General features: G+C 46.1%; 1 protein-coding gene across 1 annotated transcript in view; it reads right to left on the reverse strand.

Moving 5' to 3' along the window:
• The window catches only part of UBE2J1 (ubiquitin conjugating enzyme E2 J1), a 64870-nt gene extending 51593 nt beyond the window's left edge, over positions 1-13277 (reverse strand). The window contains exon 1 of the mRNA XM_074948103.1: positions 13152-13277. Within this exon, the coding sequence (XP_074804204.1) occupies positions 13152-13182 (31 nt within the window). The 5' untranslated portion in view covers positions 13183-13277. The remainder of the gene's footprint in view (positions 1-13151) is intronic.
• Between the last annotated feature and the right edge of the window lie 4606 nt (positions 13278-17883).

Raw genomic sequence — 17883 nt, forward strand, 5'->3', positions numbered from 1 at the left:
TGAGAGATTTCTACGAGAGGACCGAACATTGGAAAGTACACGGGGACACACAGATACACTTTACATTTTGCCATTGAAAACATACATACGTGGTGCCCGAAACATTTACCCCACATGTAGTACCTTGAGAACTAAGCCTACCAGTAAGGATGAAAAATACTTGTGCCACCATTCCCACACTAAAGCCTTAGTTCGGGCCAGGTGAAGAGATAGCCTCCACTCCTTCCCAGTTGCTTGGAAAGGTGAGACTGCCGCAATTTCTATCAGAGTGCTGTCCCTGGACCATGAATGGTAGCTCGATCTTTCATATGACTCGCATAGTAATAAGTGTTTGATAAGTGTGAAGCCCCACACCCACCCGACCCTGTCTTACTACTGCAATAAAAGAGAAGGAAGCTCTCTGTGTTGCCCCTTCCACCCTCAGCCTCATGGTCATAGGCATTGACTTTTATTTTTGTCCTGTGGTGCTCCATCCTGAAGTCCCGTCCTCACTCTGCCTCCTCCCACTCTCACTCCACCCCCAGCCCCCAAGGCGCCTGCCCTCGCTCCACCCCGAGCCCCCCGCTTGCTGTTCTCTGCTCTCCCCCAATCTCCTCCCCAAGATGCCAAAGAGCTGATCAGCAGCACCGCCCATCAGCTATGGCTGGTTGGTGCTGCGCACCCACTATTTTTTTTCTGTGGGTGCTCCAGCCCTGCAGCACTTTTTGGCCCGAGGGTTACATCGGGGTGCGAATCTGTATCGAGGGCCGGGTAGGAAGGCTGTGCCTCCCCAAACAGCCTGGCCCCTGCCCCCTATCCACCCCTCCCACTTCCTGCCCCGATTGCCCCCCTCAGAACCTCTGACCCATCCAACCTCACCTGCTCCTTGTCCCCTGACCACCCACTCCTGGGACCCCACACCCCAAATCACCCCCCTGGGACCCCCCCCAACGGCCCCCCCCCGTTCTCTGTCCCCTGACTGCCCCCTGCAACCCCTATCCACACCCCTGCCCCCTGACAGGCCCCCCCAGGACCCCACCCCCATCCAAGCCCCCAGTTCCCTGACTGTCCCCTGACTGCCCTGACCCCTATCCACACCCCCACCCCCTGACAGGCCCCCCAGGACTCCCACACCTATCCAACCCCCCCCACTCCCCGCCCCCTTACCATGCAGCTCAGAGCAGCAGGAGCTCGCAGCCTCACCGCCCGGCCAGAGCCAGTCACGCTGCCCACGTGGCAGCATAGCTACGGGGGAGGGGGGACAATAGGGGAGGGGCCGGGGGCTAGCCTCCCTGGCCAGGAGCTCAAGGGCCGGGCACGATGGTCACACGGGTCGGATGTGGCCCACGGGCCGGAGTTTGCCCACCTTGGTCAAGAAGATACCATCAGAGATGCTTAGTTTTGCAGTTCTCAAACTGGATATGTGTCTCCAGAGATAACATGCTTGTTAACAGCAAAAATGTTTTTAAATAAATAAATAAATAATATATAGAGGTGAGAAATAACAGACCTCAAACCTCTTGTCCCTCTGCAAATTTGCGTAAACAGAGTCAGTCCCTTACTTCTCTCTAATAGTGCAAAGTTTCAAAAAGTTCAATGGATAGAAGATTGTTGGGGGCAGAATAGATCAAGACAAGGAGAAGAAGTCTGGAGATAAATGTGAGAAGGGAGAGACAGGCAGTAGAAACAAAAGGGAAACTGTTTGAGCAGCATATTCCAGAAGTCTTCAGGTCTTTCTGAATGTAGCCTTCATTGATTTGAGATCTACCATACCATTCTCTCACTAGAAGGGAAAACCTATAATGGCAGCAGGCTGTAAAAGAGTTCCAGTTTGGAAATAAGAACCAATCAAGAAATACATGTTTGCTGAAGTTTTAAAGAAAGTCACACCAGTGAACTGGTGGAAGTCACTTAAACACTTGGACTCAGAGACTGTTGAAGTGATAGCAGCAGTAGCTTCTTCTGCCAGTGTAGAAATAATATTTCCTTCCTTTGGACTAATTCATTCCAAACTGAGAAATCGTTTGGGACCTGAAAAAGCAGGAAAGCTTCTTTTTCTTTTCCAGTTTATGAACAAACAGGAAAATGAAGGTGAAGATGACTGAGTTAGCTGCAGAAGCCAATATTTTAAGTTTCTCATGTTGACCTGGCTGACACAGTCAATTTAATTTTTGGTTTTTTAAATATTTCATTTAACTATTTTATTTTAAAACAATTTTAACAAAAACAAACCTGATTTTAAAAAACGTGAATGTTTAACTACATTCAAAAAATCATGTTTGTTTTGTTAAAATATTATATTTTTGCTGTTGAAGAAAAAAATACATAACGTTGTTGTATTAGTTAAATAAAAAAATGTATATGTCTGTCTGGTGATGTTCTCCTCCTAATACAGCATAGCAAGAAAATCCTCCAAATATTAATAATTAACCTGTTGAATTGGAGATATTTATGAAGTCATTGGGCGGTGAACTATCTGCTTCAATTACCTTTGGTAAATGAAATAACCAAATAATCATTCATTTTCTGATAGAGCTGTAAAACTAATCTGAAAAGTTTTCAAAATAAATCACTTTAAAAATGTACAGAGTGTACCCTCTAAAAATGAAACCTACATCTATCTCTGAGTTGTGAAGAATATGTATCAAGGTTATAACAACCAACAAGAATGCACTTTTATGTAGAAATCCATGATTAAATCGAGTCTTCCTGACTAGTGATTTAAATCATGATATGGCAGAAATGATATGAGAACGAATAGAAAAAAAATATTTCTTTGATTACGATCTTCATTAATCTGACCCTGTGTACAGAGTGACTAAATCCACAGAAACATCTTCAGATATAAGATATAATCCTTTATCCAAAACCAAGAAAACCTTCATAAATTCAGTTAAAAGTATTTATCTGGAGGCTAATCAAGGTTACTTGTACATTTCAAATCTGGTGGGAAGTTTGATTGAAGAATGAATCACAAAATTCTCCTATGAAAATGAGAACTGCTATTTAAGCCTGGTAAATAGCACCTCTGATTTGTCAGATTAGGTGCAGCAGATTTCAGTATAAAACTTATCACAAGGATAACGGAAAGCAGGGCATCTGCTCTAGAAATGGAACTGAGTTAGCAGAACAATTTTAAACATGGTTTTAATCCTGTTCATGCTAACACAGTTTAAGCATATTTTGCCTAGCCAAGGTAGGCAGTCAAATCAGTTTTTAAAATGCATTTATATCTAGAAAACCTGGAGTTTAATCAGTAAAGTGTCAGTGCCAGTGGATGATGGTGACATTTGAAAGTGGATAGGCAAATCTGACAGAGAACTGAGGTGTCTGGACAATGAAGTCCTTGAAAAGTTACCTTTTGATAATTTTTACAATGTACGCCAAGTAAAATTAACCACATCTTGACTATTTTATACAATTCATTTACAAAGTAACCATATTATTTATAAACAGAACATTTTTAAGCCATGAAATACAACAGTGTGGTGATACTATTAAAAAGAAATAGAAAAGGGAGTCACCTGACTAACGAAGTTCTGACCTATGTAAACGCGAGTAAATGTGTATCAATTTTTATATGCTCTGGGAGGAGACGGTTTGATCCTTAGAAACTACAGACAAAAAAAATAGAAGGATGAGGAGATATTCTAAAAGGCTGTGTCTTATTGAGGTAATATAACAGAGGCCTTGAAATGTCCAAGGATTGAATTTCTTCTCTCCTGAGGAGTTTTGGAAAGATAACTGGTTACAAATGAGACTAATACAAATGAAAGTCCAACACAACTTTGGCACTAGAGTTAGGATAAGTTCTCAACATAGCCCTGTCTCTATGAAAAGTTGTGTAAAAAGGATCAGTCATCAGAGCCTGGTGTTTACATCAGCCAGAAGGGTCACAAATGGAGGCTAAAAAGGCTCCTTTGAGTGTAAGGTTGTGTGAAGTGCATTCAGAAAGAAGCTCAAAGGGAGGTTCCATAAGGTTTGAAAGGACAATACTGAGATCCCATACTGGAGGTGGTTCTCTCGCTGGTGGATATGCATGCAGTAACCTCTTTGGAAATCTAGATACTGTGGGGTAAGTAAAAAAAAAAATGAACACGACTGCACAGGTGGGTAGCAAGCCAACATCACTGCAAAATGGATTTTGATTAAATTGAATGAACAAGTCCAGAATGTTTGAAATAGAGCTGTCGATTAATCACAGTTAACTCATGCGATTAACTCAAAAAAATTAATCATGATTAAAAAAATTAATCAGGATTAATCGCAGTTTTAATCACACTATTAAACAGTAGAATACCAATTGACATGTATTAAATATTTTGGATGTTTTTCTATATTTTTATATAAAAATGTGTTGTAACTGAAATAAAAGTGTATATTATTTTTATTACAAATATTTGCACTGTAAAAATAATAAAATAGTATTTTTCAATTCACCTCATACAAGTACTATAGTGCAATCTTTTTGTCATGAAAGTGCAGTTTACAAATGTAGATTTTTTTTTTAACATAACTGCACTCAAAAACAAAACAATGTAAAACTTCTGAGTGATCTTGTAGGCTCTGTCCTACTTCTTGTTCAGCCAATCACTAAGACAAACAAGTTTGTTTACATTTACGGAAGATAATGCTGCGCTCTTCTTAATTAAAATGCCACCAAAAGTGAGAACAGGCATTTGCATGGCACTTTTGTAGTTGGGATTGCAAGATATTTACGTGCCAGATAAGCCAAACATTCGTATGCCCCTTCATGCTTCGGCCTCCATTCCAGAGGACATGCTTCCATGATGATGACGCTCATTAAAAATAATGTGTTAATTAAATTTGTGACTAAACTCCTTGGGGGAGAACTGTATGTCCCCTGCTCTGTTTTACCCACATTCCGCCATATATTTCATATCAGTCTCGAATGATGACTCAGCACATATTCATTTTAAGAACGCGTTCACTGCAGATTTGACAAAACACAAAGAAGGTACCAATATGAGATTTCTAAAGATAGCTAGAGCACTCAACCCAAGGTTTAAGAATCTGATATAACTTCCAAAATCTGAGAGGGACAAGGTGTGGAGCATGCTTGCAGAAGTCTTAAAAAAGCAACACTCCAATGCCGAAAACTACACAACCCGAACCACCAAAAAAGAAAATCAACTTTGTACTGGTGGCATCTGATTCAGATGATGAAAATGAACATGCGCCGGTTCGCACTGCTTTGGATTGTTATTGAGCAGAACACGTCATCAGCATGGACGCATGTCCCCCGGAATGGTGGTTGAAGCACGAAGGGACATATGAACTTTAGCGAAGTTGGCAAATAAATACCTTGCAATCCCAACTACAAAAGTGCTATGCAAATGCCTGTTCTCACTTTCAGGTAACATTGTAAACAAGAAGCGGGCAGCATTATCTCCTGCAAATGTAAGCAAACTTGCGATTGGCTGAACAAGGAGGAAGACCGTGTGGACTTGCAGGTTCTAAAAGTTTACATTGTTTTATTTTTGAATGCAGGTTTTTTTGTTCATAATTCTACATTTTTAAGTTAAACTTTCTGATTGCTCTACAGTACTTGTATTAGGTGAACTGAAAAATACTATTTATTTTGTTTTTTTACAGTGCAAATACTTGTAATCAAAAATAAATATGACATGAGCACTGTACACTTTGTATTCTGTGCTGTAATTGAAATCAATATACTTGAAAATGTAGAAAGCATCCAAAAATATTTAAACAAACAGTATTCTATTATTAACAGTGCGATTAATCGCGATTAATTTTTTTTAGTCGCTTGACAACCCAAGTTTGAAATGCAGAACACAGTTGAGGATTCTAGGCGTATGAACCTCCAACAGATCACAGTTTGTGTTGAGCTGCACAAATGGAAAATCTTTTGCATTTAGAGGAGTAAGTCTTTCTCATGGAGAATTTTCTACTTTGTAGTAGGATTTCTTATACTAACAGGGAGTGGTCTCTATGTCAGTAGCACTCAACTTGCCGACATCCAGGCTGTTGAATGTAGTGACCTCCTGTCTGGGTGAACTATGTGACTTTGGTTCTGCAATACTATATCTGGGCAGTCTAGAAGTGGTATGGAAGGCTAGACAGACATTCTGAGGAGACTGGTCAGCCAGAACTTTCTTTGCCAATTTGATGCTAGCAGAATCAGTGTAGCTACATCCTGTCTTACTTTGCATATTGCCTCTTGGAATCAAAGAATTTGGTAGAAAAAAAGTATGTATATGGGACCTTGATCCCACAGTACAAGGAAGGCATCTTGCAATAATCCTGGGCACGTCTCCCCTATCTTTGCTACCAACCAACTCTGTAATGGAATTTCCCCACCAATGAAATATTGGCTTGATGACAGAGCTCTTCGAAGACCATATATCATTGGTGATGGATTGTCTGCTAGGTTGTTTCTGACTCCCAAACAACAAGAGTGACTTGAGGGTATCCCATTTTGATGACACTATGTCCATAACTTGATCACCACCTGACATGGAAGTAATGAGCAGGCATTTCCTTGCTTCTTTAAACAGTACAATGCAGATGTGTTGTGAGAATCTCAACTGTGAAGTTCTGTAAAACAGACTGGCATGCATAGCATTGCAGTCTGACTGCTCTTTGTTCTAGTAAATTTATGTGAAGAGCCATGGCCTTCTGAGACCAAGTTCTTTATATCTGGAGGTAGTCCAATTGTACTCCCCAATGCACCTGTGATTCACTTCTTTGTAAGAGGAGGTGTGAAGAAGAGTATGCTCTTCTAAACATCTTTGTGGTCTAACCACCAGTATAGTGCTAACTGGATGTTTGCTTCCTCATTCTTGTAAAGAACAAATGACCCACTGAGCAGTGGTCAGGGACATGGCTCTCCCTGAGATTAAATAGACAGCAGATGCAGCGCTCTGTAAATGGGATTAAACAATCACAGGGTGGGCATGGTTTAAAGCTTCAGGGTTTAGAATTCATCATTTTTTGCATGGGTAGAGACACCCAGTCCTCAGGAACAAATTAAATTTAGTTTGATTTTTAAAAAATATATAACCAAATAAAAAGAATGTGGGGAAAAACCTTAAAGGGAATTAACCCTGACTATCTAATTTGCAAGAGAAGTAAATTCCACAGGGCAGCACACAGACACCACTCACTACATCTCACTGTCATGGGCACTAAGAGGGAACTGAGGGACAGCTGTGACCACTCTGCCCTTTACGCCATTGGGTGGATGGGCACAAAGACATAAATAGTGCAAGTGCGGCCCAACAGACATTGCTATTCGAAAGATTCCTCTCTTGCATATATGTGCACCTAGAGTGTGAGCCACGCTGACATGTACCCACAGAACAACTCTGGTATACTTTTAAAATGTTTGCCATAATTTTATTTGCAAAGTTTTGTTTATAATTCACTTTATATCATGTTATATATTAACAAGTGAGCCATTTTTAAAACTTACTTTTAAACCCAAATATTAACATGGGGAAATCACAAGCCTGCTAAATTTAAAATTCAGTTTTTCTGCAGTCATTGCTATTTAGTGCAGCAGGTGCAAAGAAATAGTTTCATTTAAAAGTCTCTTGTTAAAAGCAAGTAGGAATGGTAACAGCCAGAGGTGGGGGGAGCATTTCCAGATTAACCACACGTACTTATCCTAGACACCCAGCACCCCAAACTGCAGTTCAGTGCAACTCTTACTTTCAATGACATGGCAAACCATATAAAATAAGTGTGCCTGAATATCTCATCAATTAACATGTGTGGTAAATCAGATCTAAATATTTATATTAATTATAAGTCTGCTTCCCTAAAATCTGTTGTATGCAGTGTTGCTGTAGCTGTGTTGGTCTCAGAATATTAGAGAGACAAGGTGAGTGAGGTAATATCTTTTACTGGATTCTGAAATCTGTTTATTAAAATACAGAAACACAAGATAACATTTTATTTGCAATGTGACTGTTCTTATAATCCTACAGTTGTAGAATTATCTGAGGAATCACATCTGTATTTTAGCAATAAATGCATTAAAATATAAAAGCAGGACCGCTTAGTGAATGTTCACCACAATTAAAAAAATGCCAGACTACAGAGGACCACAAGTCTTCCAAACCCTGCTCAGTCGCATATGTGGAGTATTTGTGGGGATGGAGTAGCAACTAGGAAGAGGGTGCAAAGAGCCTACCTGACACTTATAGAATATGTCATCTTAAAATTAACTCCCTTCTGTCTTCAGTATTAATAATAGGATGACATGGCTGAGAAGTGGAGCCACTGCTCCATGCTAGTGCCACTAGTAATAACGCCCATCTCCCCAAACAGCGTGGGAAGGGGAAGAGCAATGGTGGAGCCATAGACCCAACTCCTTTTGCCATGGGCAATCCCGAGAAGCCCCAAGAAAATTCAGGCTGAGCCAGCCAGCCAGCCAGAATTCCTCTGGGACTCCTGCTACAGTGCAACCTCACCCAATCCTGCTCTACTTACAACTTCCCTTTCCAATGCAATGCTGTTCCTTTGATGCACAATACAATCCATAATTGAATATTTCTTGCTCAAAGTTCTAATAAATAAATGAATGTACCAATGTAACCAATCGGTGTTATCAACTATATAGATGTCACTAAAAAGTATTTTAATGAAACAAGACACCTAGTCAATACATGTTGACACTTGTTATTATCATGGCCCTGATTCTGCAAAGCCTTTTGCATATGCGTAACTTTACACACTGTGAGTAGTCCCACTGATTTATACACAAACATCTTAGTATGTTTGTAAAATTAAATAATTCCGCTAAACATTTCTTTTATCCTTTAAAACAACAATTGTGTGCTATAATTTGATTATGCCTTCCCTAATTCAATCCTTCCTTCTCCAGTTGTTCCTCACGTAACACAAACAACACGTACACATATACAAAGACCACATGGCGGCCCTACAAATGTCCTGGATGGGTACGTGGGTCACAAAGGCAGCCGACAAAGCCTGCGCCCAAGTCGAGTGTGCCCTTAAAATGGGTGGCGGGGAACACCTGCCAACTCATAACAGCAGCGGATGCACGAAGTGATCCGACTGGAAAGCCGCTGAGTCGAAATCGGCTGGCCCCTCGCACGCTCAGCCGAGGTGACGATCAGTTGCAAGGACTTTCTGAACGGCTTCGTCCACTCGAGGTAGAAAGCCAGAGCCAGCCGCACATTGAGTGTGTGGGGACTGCACTCCTCACTGGACGCATGAGGCTTGGGGCAGAGGACTGGTAGAAAAATGTCCTGACCCACGTGGTAGGTGGAGATCACCTTCGGGAGGAATGCGGGGTGCGGGCAGAGCTGGACCTTGTTCTTATGAAAGACCGTGTACAGCGGCTCGGAGGTCAGGGCCCTGAGCTCCAAGACTCACCTGGCGTGATTGCAACCAGGAAGGCCACCTTCCATGAAAGGTGAGACCAGGGCCCTCAGGTGGAGGAGGTAATCAAGGACAAGCTGGATTAGGGTGGCCACCGGGGAGACACCCTGGTCCTCCGCCCACCTAGAGAAACAGCACCACTTCGCCAAATAAGTGCGGCGAGTGGAGGGCTGTCTACTTTCGAGGAGGACGCGCTGAACCTGTTCTGCGCACGTCCTTTCCTCTCCGCCTAACCACTGAGCAGCCACGCCGTGAGGTGAAGCGCCGCTAGGTTTGGATGGAGGAGGCACCCCTGATCTGAAGAGGACCTGGGCCTTGTCCATCTTTATCTTTTCCAGGACCCTGCTGATTAGAGGGAACGGTGGAAAGGCGTAGAGAAGTCACCTTGGCAAGAGAAAGGCATCGGAGGTAGCGCCCCTCCCCAGACCCCCCCGGAGCAGAACCGGGGGCATCGCCGACATGTGATCCAAGAGTTGCAGGCAAACCCTGGCTGTTGTCACTGGGAACCTTGTGACCAAGTGGATGAGACCTTTCAGGATCTCGAATCTGTTTGGCGGGAGAGACGCCCTGGCCGACACTGCGTCCAGGAGCGCCCCGATAAACTCTATGCGTTGGACCGGGACTAACGTGGACTTGGTGTTGTTTATGAACAGGCGCAAAGCGGTGCACCTGGAGAGGAGTGCCACGTGATCCCTCAGCTGCGCCCCTGACACGCCAATCGTCCAGATAAGGAAATATCTGGACCCTCCGCCGTCTGAGGTAGGCCGCTACCACTGACATGCATTTTGTAAACACCCTGGGGGCAGTGGACAGACCAAATGGGAGGACCGTGAATTAGTAATGATACTGTCCCACCACGAAACGGAAGACGCGCCTGTGCCCCTCGAATATGTGGATGTGGAAGTACATGTCCTGTAGGTTGAGGGCAGCATACCAGTCCCCGGGATCCAGGGAGCGAAGGATGGAGGCCAGGGAGACCATGTGGAACTTGAGCTTCACCATGTACTGGTTCAGACCTCGCAGGTCCAGGATGGGCCTGAGCATCCCTTTGGCCTTTAGGATAAGGAAATAATGGGAGTAATAGCCCTTGCCCATGAACTCCTCGGGCACCGCCTTTATCGCTCCTAGTCCTAGGAGCCGCCCCACCTCCTGCTCGAGCAGAGGTTCATGCGAGGGGTCCCCCAAGAGGGACGGGGGTGTGGTTGTGCGGAGAGGAAGTAAACTGGAGGGTGTAACCCCAGGAGATGGTGTTGAGGACCCATCGGTGCGAGGTTAGCTGCAACCATTCCAGGAGGAAAGCACACAACCGGTTGGAGAAGGGGAGCTTTACTGGATCCCTGGTGAGGACTGGCAGGGTGCCCCTGAGCATCCTGTCAAAAACGCCTTTTCCCCACCTGCTTGCCCTTGGAGGACCCACGCTGAGGGGGGGAGGGGCAAGCCGAGACTGCCTCTATGGGCGTCTCTTATAGTCCTGCTGCTTCTTATGGGCGCCCTCATACTTCAGGAGGGCGGCCTGGGTGGGAGTCTGCTGCGGTTTGAACTTAGGTTTTGCCGGAGCAGGGACATAGAGGCCCAGAGTCTGGAGGGTCACGCGGAAGTCTTTCATGCCATGCAGCCTTGTATCTGTTTCCTCCACAAACAGAGCTTTCCCGTCAAACAGGAGATCCTGCATGGAAGACTGCATGTTGTTGGACAGCCCAGAGAGCAGGAGTCATGACGCCCGTCTCATGGACGCCGCGGAGGCCATGGATCGTGGGGCCGTGTCCGCAGCATCCGAGGCTGCCGGCAGGGACGCCCTAGCGGCCGCTGCCCTTTTCTCCACTAGCGCCTTGAACTCCTTCCTATTGCGCTCCTGGAGGGAGTCCTCGAACTTGGGCAGGGAGCCCCCACAGATTGAATTTGTACCGGCCCAGGAGAGCCTCATGGTTTGCCACTCGTAAATGGAAGCTCAAAGACAAATACATTTTCCTTCCAAAAGAGTCCAGTCTCTGAGAGTCTTTGTTCTTTGGGGTTGGGGCTGGCTGACCCTGCCATTCCCTGTGGTTGACCGACTCGACCACCACGAAGTTGGGCACTGGGTGGGTATACAAGTACTCATGTCCTTTAGTGGGTACAAAGTACTTGTGTTCCACCTTTTTAGAGATGGGGGACAACGAGGCCTGTGTTTGCCACAGGGCATTTGAAATCTTAGCTACCCCTTCATGGAGAGTCAAGGCCACCCTACCTGGTGCAGACGGGGACAACACATTAAACAGGGAGTCTGAGGGCTCCTCCATCTCCTCTGCTTGGAGTTGGAGGCTTGCTGCCACCCTCTTTAAGAGTTCTTGATGGGCCCTGAAGTCCTCCTGCGGGGTGGAGCCGCGATCACCTCCTCCAGGAGGGTGGAGGAGGCCAGTACGGTGACCTGGGTGTCGCCCGTCACTGGAGGGTCCACCACCTGGTTGGACTCCGGGCACGGGGCCGAGGACATCCCACTGACTCCTTTCTTGGGTGTCTGGAGAGGGAGGCCAACGGTGCCTCCGAAGCTCTGGCCACTATGAGCGGGCTCCCACCGGGGCTGCGCAGGAGACGATAGTGCCCACTGGTACCATTGGACTGGCCACGACATTTCACTAGGATCGTGTAACTAGGGGCGTGGCCAGCACACAAAGCCTCCTTAGTCCCTGCACCTAGGAGCCACAGGGACATGTTCCTCCTGGGAGCTGCACCGAGCCTGGACAGGGAGCCTGCCTTAGCCCCGCTGCGCTGCCGGCCGGATTTTTAATGGGGGATTTTTAAAGGGGGCCAGGGTCCCCTTTCAACCAGGCGTTCCAGTAGAAAACCCAACGCCTGGCAACCCTAACTGCTCTATATATTATACCCTGAAATGTACATACAATATTTATATTCCAGTTGATTTTATAGTTATATGGTAAAAATGAGAAGGTGCATAATTTTGCAGAAATAGTGTGCTGTGACACTTCTGTATTTTATATGTTTGATTTTGTAAACAAGTAATTTTTAAGGGAGGTGAAACTCGGAGCACGCAAGACAAAGCAGACTCCTGCAAGGGGTCCAGTAGTCTGGAAAGGTTGAGAGCCACTGGTGTAAAGAATGGGGGATCCTGGTGAGGAAGAGTTGGGGGCAACAGAGCCCCGGCCCGGTGGGGAGAATAAGGACTCTGGTGTGAAGGGAATAGGGAGGAGAATGGGGGACCCTGCAATGCGGGAAGAAGGGAAGGGAGCCCTGGCACAGTGGGGGGCCCATCATGGGGCAAACGGGGGGGGGGGGGCAGAACCCGGGCGAAGGGGACTGGGGGACCCAGGTGGGCAGAGGGCGAGTGGGGTGCCGGGTACGCGAGGGTGTCGGGCACACAGAGGCTGTGGCATGGGTGGGGGGCGTGAACGCCCAGAGCCCCTGGAGAGAAGGGCGACCTGGGAGTGGGGTTCAGCCATTTCCCCGCCCCCCGGAAGCGGCTCGCTGCTGGTCCAGCTCAGCGTCTCCCCACGGGGCCGAGAGCGCAGCGGGCAGGGCGAGGGACCGACCGCGTCGCCCTGGGGCTGAGGAGGCTCCCACGCAGACCCCATCCCGGCCGCTGACTCCGGTCTATCAGCGCCTCCCGGCCCGCTCCTCCCGCGGCCCAACCCCGGGCCACTGCGGCCTGCACCCCTCGCCGGGCCGAGGCCTCGAGGGAGGCCGCCAGCCGCTGCCCCAGCGCAGGGCGAGGAGGGAGCCGGCTCCCGCCCAGGCAGGCGGACCCGGAAGACGTTGCCGGGTCCCGCGGCCCCTCGCTCGCTCACCCGGGCTCTTCAGGTTGTAGCGGGTCTCCATGGCGAGGACGTTGGGCCAGAGGCGGACGGCGGCTCCCTGCGACCGGCCCGGCGGCGGCCGCTCCCCGCTGTGCGGTGGCCGGGGGCGGGGACTCGCGCGTCGGCGGCTGAGTCGGCTCCGGCTGCTGCAGGAAACTGCCCTGACGTGGCAGCTGCCGCTCTGTGACTCCGGCAGGGAGGGGCCCCGACACCCCTCCCGGCCCCGGCCCCTTCCCCGATACTGCTCCCCACGCTGCCCCTATCCTCAGTTCCCGCCTCCGTCCCCCTTCTGGTAGCGCCCCCACCGCCAATACTCCTCCTGATACTGCCCCATCCCCGTGTTCCGCCCCTTGTCCCTGATGCTCTCCCTAATACGCACCCCTTATACTCAGTCCCTTATACCGTCCCCAATCCCCCTCCCGATACCACTCCCATCCCCGATTCCGTCCCTCCAATGCAGCTCTCATCCCCCTATCTTCCTCCTGATACCGCCCCCATCCCCTATACTGCCTCCTTTCCCAATCCCCTTCCTGATGCTGCCCCCATCCCAGATAGCCCTATTGATACCACACCATCTCAAATACCCTACTAATACTGGCCCCATCCCTGATGCCACCACCCCCAATAAAGTCCCCCATGCCTGGCCCCCATCCTGATACTTCCCACATCCCTGATCCCCTTCCTGATACCATGCCTATTCCTGATACCTCTGCTGACACTGCCCCCATCCCTGTTACCACCCCCAGCACAGTCCTCATCCCTGATTCCCCTTCTCCCTGGATACCATCCCCAATACAACCTCTCATCCCCGATACCTCTCCTGGTATTGCCCCTACCCTGATACACTCCCTGCACCCCTAATGATACTGCCTCCAATCTGCCAATACAGCCCCTCCACTGCTGACACAACCTCCTTGCTAATGTTGCCCCCATCCCTGATATGATTCCTAATACCTCCCCCATCCTAATACAGTCCCACTGCCAACACCTCTATCCTGATACAACCCACACTGCTGACATTGCCCCCACACCTGATCCCTTCTGATCTCCAATACCCACCCCCAATACCACCCTGATAAATCCCCACCATCAGTAGTGCCTCCATCCCCAGTATCTCTCCCAATACCACCTTATTGCTCATACTGCCCTCTCCCTGATACCCTGATCATACCTCTCTCACCCTGATACATCCCCACTACTGATACTTTCCCTGCCTTGTTACATCCCCATCACTTATACCCTTCTCAGTACCATCTTGCATAACACCTTCATCCCACATACCCTTCCCAATACCGCCCCTGTGCTGATGCACCCTTACCTGGGATACTGACCTAATTACTTAGATTGAAAGCTCTTGGGGAGAGGGACTGTCTTTTGTTCTGTGTTTGTACCGTGCCTAGGACAGTGGGTCCTGGTCCATGACTGAGACACCTAGGTGTTATGATAATGCAAATAATAAGAAAACAGGCACCTACATTTATAAAAGTAACCTGATTTTCAGTGCTACTGAATTCCTATTTACTTCAGTGGGAGCTGTGGGCCAGCAGCGTCTCTGAGTCAGCCCCCTTTTACTGACGTGCCTAATTTTAGTCACCTAAGTTTGAAAATGTTGGTCTTGGCACCAGGTTTACCATTTATGTTGTTGTTCCCTATTTCTTGTCCCTCCCTCCATATCTTTTCCTTCCCATCTCATCGTTCTCGTATCCTATGTCCCTCTGTAAACCATCAGCAGTGAAAACCAGTCACAAGCAGAAGGGTCGAACACTGCTATGGTTACACACACCGGTAAATTTTTGCCTACTTAATTACCTTTTAGTTTCAATTCCAAAAGTTACTCTTCACTTTCTACTCCTAAAATTGTTGCATAGTGTTGTTGACGTAGCATGGCAATTTAAGAGTTAACTGCATTTCAGTAGCAGACAAGTGATCTTTATGTATACAGGGCAAAATTCTGGGTGCAGTAGTTGAAGGAACAGGGCATATATAACCTTGCCTCTCACCATGACTCACCCATACAGCAGGAGGGGAGGATTCCAACACAGAACTCAGAAGTGCATTAGGCTGGGAGATTAGCTATTACATCAGCTGGTGAACAAAAAGACCCATTGTTCTATAGGTAATGTCCAAGAACACATGGCCCTATCTTGGGTGCATAATCATCATAGAAACATAGAAGTGTAGGACTGGAAGGAACTTCAATAGGTCATCTAGTCCAGTCTCCTGCATTCAAGGCAGGATTAAGTAATAACTAGACCATTCCTGACAGGTGTTTGTCTAACCTGTTCCTAAAAAACTCCAATGACAGAGATTCCACAACCTCCCGATGCAATTTGTTGCAGTGCTTAACTACTCTGACAGGAAGTTTTTCCTACTGTCCAACCTAAACTCCCTTGCTGCAATTTAACCCCATTGCTTCTTGTCCTCTCCTCAGAAGTTACGGAGAACAATTTTTCACCCTTCTCCTTGTAACAACATTTATGTACAGTACTTGAAAACTGTTATCATGTCCCCTCTTAGTCTTCTCTTCTCCAGACTAAACAAACCCCGTTTTTTCAATATTTCCTCATAGGTCATGTTTTCTAGAACTCTAATCATTTTTATTGCTCTCCTCTGGACTTTCTACGATTTATACACATCTTTCCTGAATTGTGGCGTCCAGAACTGGACACATTACTCCAGCTGAAGCCTCATCAGTGCAAAACAGTGATTTAGCACTGATGAGACCATTTCTCCAGTTTGTCTAGATCATTTTGAATTTAAATTCCATCCTCCAAAGCACTTGCAACCCCTTCCATCTTGATAATCTTCCACAAACTTTATAAGTATACTCTCTAGGCCATTATCTAAATCATTTATCAAGATATTGAACAGAACCAGACCCAGGACTGATCCCTGTGTGACCCCACCAGATATGTCCTTCCAGCTTGACTGTGAACTCCTGATAACTACTCTCTGGAAATGTTTTTTCAACCAGTTATGCACCCACCTTATAGTAGCTCCATCTACGCTATATTTCCCTAGTTTGTTTATGAGAAGGTCATGCAAGACTGTACCAAAATCCTTACTAAAGTCAAGATACAGCACATCTACCACTTCCCCCCATCCACAAGGCTTGTTACCCTGTCAAAGAAAGCTATTAGTTTGGTTTGACATGATTTGTTCTTGACAAATCTATGTTGACTGTTACTTGTCACCTTATTATCTTCTAGGTGTTTGCAAATTGATTGCTTAATTATTTGCTCCAACTTTCAGGGTACTGAATTTAAACTGACTGGTCTATAATTCCCTGGGTTGTCCTTATTCCTCTTTGTATAGATCGGCACTATATTTGCCACCTTTCAGTCCTCTGAAATATCTCCAATCTCTCTCATCAGCAGTTTAGGGGGTCTGACATCTTCAGATGGTATGTTGCAGGCACGAGGAATGGTGCATGTGAATTTGTCCCACTTGTTTTTAAAGGATCAGTAAGGAGTGGCATAGCACACAAACTTGCCCATCCTCCCTCACTTGGCTACCCTGAGTCATCTTGCCACATACTAGTAGAGTGGCTCTGGGACTCACTACATGGCCAGACCCTTTCACTCACTATTATAATAAGGGCAGTATTTTGCCCACAATCTGTAAAGAAATTTAGAATCCTCCTTGCTGAAGGGCATTTTAAATAAAGATGTCATCAGGTGAATATTTGTGTAGTTCAAATAGAGTAAAATTTAGATGAGTTGACTGTTGTCTCTGTTTGGGTTATAGTAATTGTGCTTGACAGCGGTTACAGCATCACTTAATATAGCTCACAAAGGAAGCACCTGCACTTAATATGAACAATTAGTTTCTAGCTAGAAGAAGAAATACACAGTCGTCATAACTACATCAGACAAAATATTACTGAAACAATCCGAATACAGACTTAATTTTTAAAAAGTAGGAATCCATTGTAGTTTTACCCATTCAATTAAATTACATCTTTGCCAGTTTGAGAACATGGGTAACCATACTAGGTTTAACTCCACCTCTTGATTACCTTTAGATACATGTAGGAAGCTAGGTTTTAACTACCAACTCTCCATGCTACCTGCTGGCTTGTAATAGCCTCCAATTGAAGAACAGGGTGAACCATGGCTGCAAGCACAGCTTCACTAATTTCCATTGGCAATATTGCCAACCTCAGAAGTCAGGGCCCCCAATATCATGATTTTTTTAAAATTACATTTTTAGAGGTGTGGGGGGATTATTTGCCTTCTGGTTCCAAGCCTTTATCGTGCACCACTGCAACCTTGAGGGCTAGAAACTTTGTTTTATAAATGAAAGGTGAGATTCTCATATAATCACTTGACAGATCTGGGACTTTAAGTAAAAACATCAAATACCATGAGACTTGTAGTAAAGCCACAAATGTTGGCAATACTGCATTGGACCTGCACACACAGTCACATGATCTAACTAGACTATTTCCCATGCTGAAAAACTAAAAGTGCTCAGCTGTAGCACACAGAAACTAAAATGTACCTGTTTTTACATTGCTACAGCAAACAAATATTTCCTTCTTTAAGACTATATGCAGTCACCAGAGAAAGAAACAAGATTTTACAGCTCTTCATAAATAGTGGCCTCCTTCAGGACACTTAGGATAACCACTACTGCTGACCCCAAACATTAAAAAAAAATCATGAATCAGGCCTCAGAAAAAGAGATTAACCACATTTTTACTTTTTACACAATCAGCTCA

Source organism: Natator depressus, chromosome 3, assembly GCF_965152275.1.
Source record: "Natator depressus isolate rNatDep1 chromosome 3, rNatDep2.hap1, whole genome shotgun sequence".
Lineage (NCBI taxonomy): Eukaryota > Metazoa > Chordata > Testudines > Cheloniidae > Natator > Natator depressus.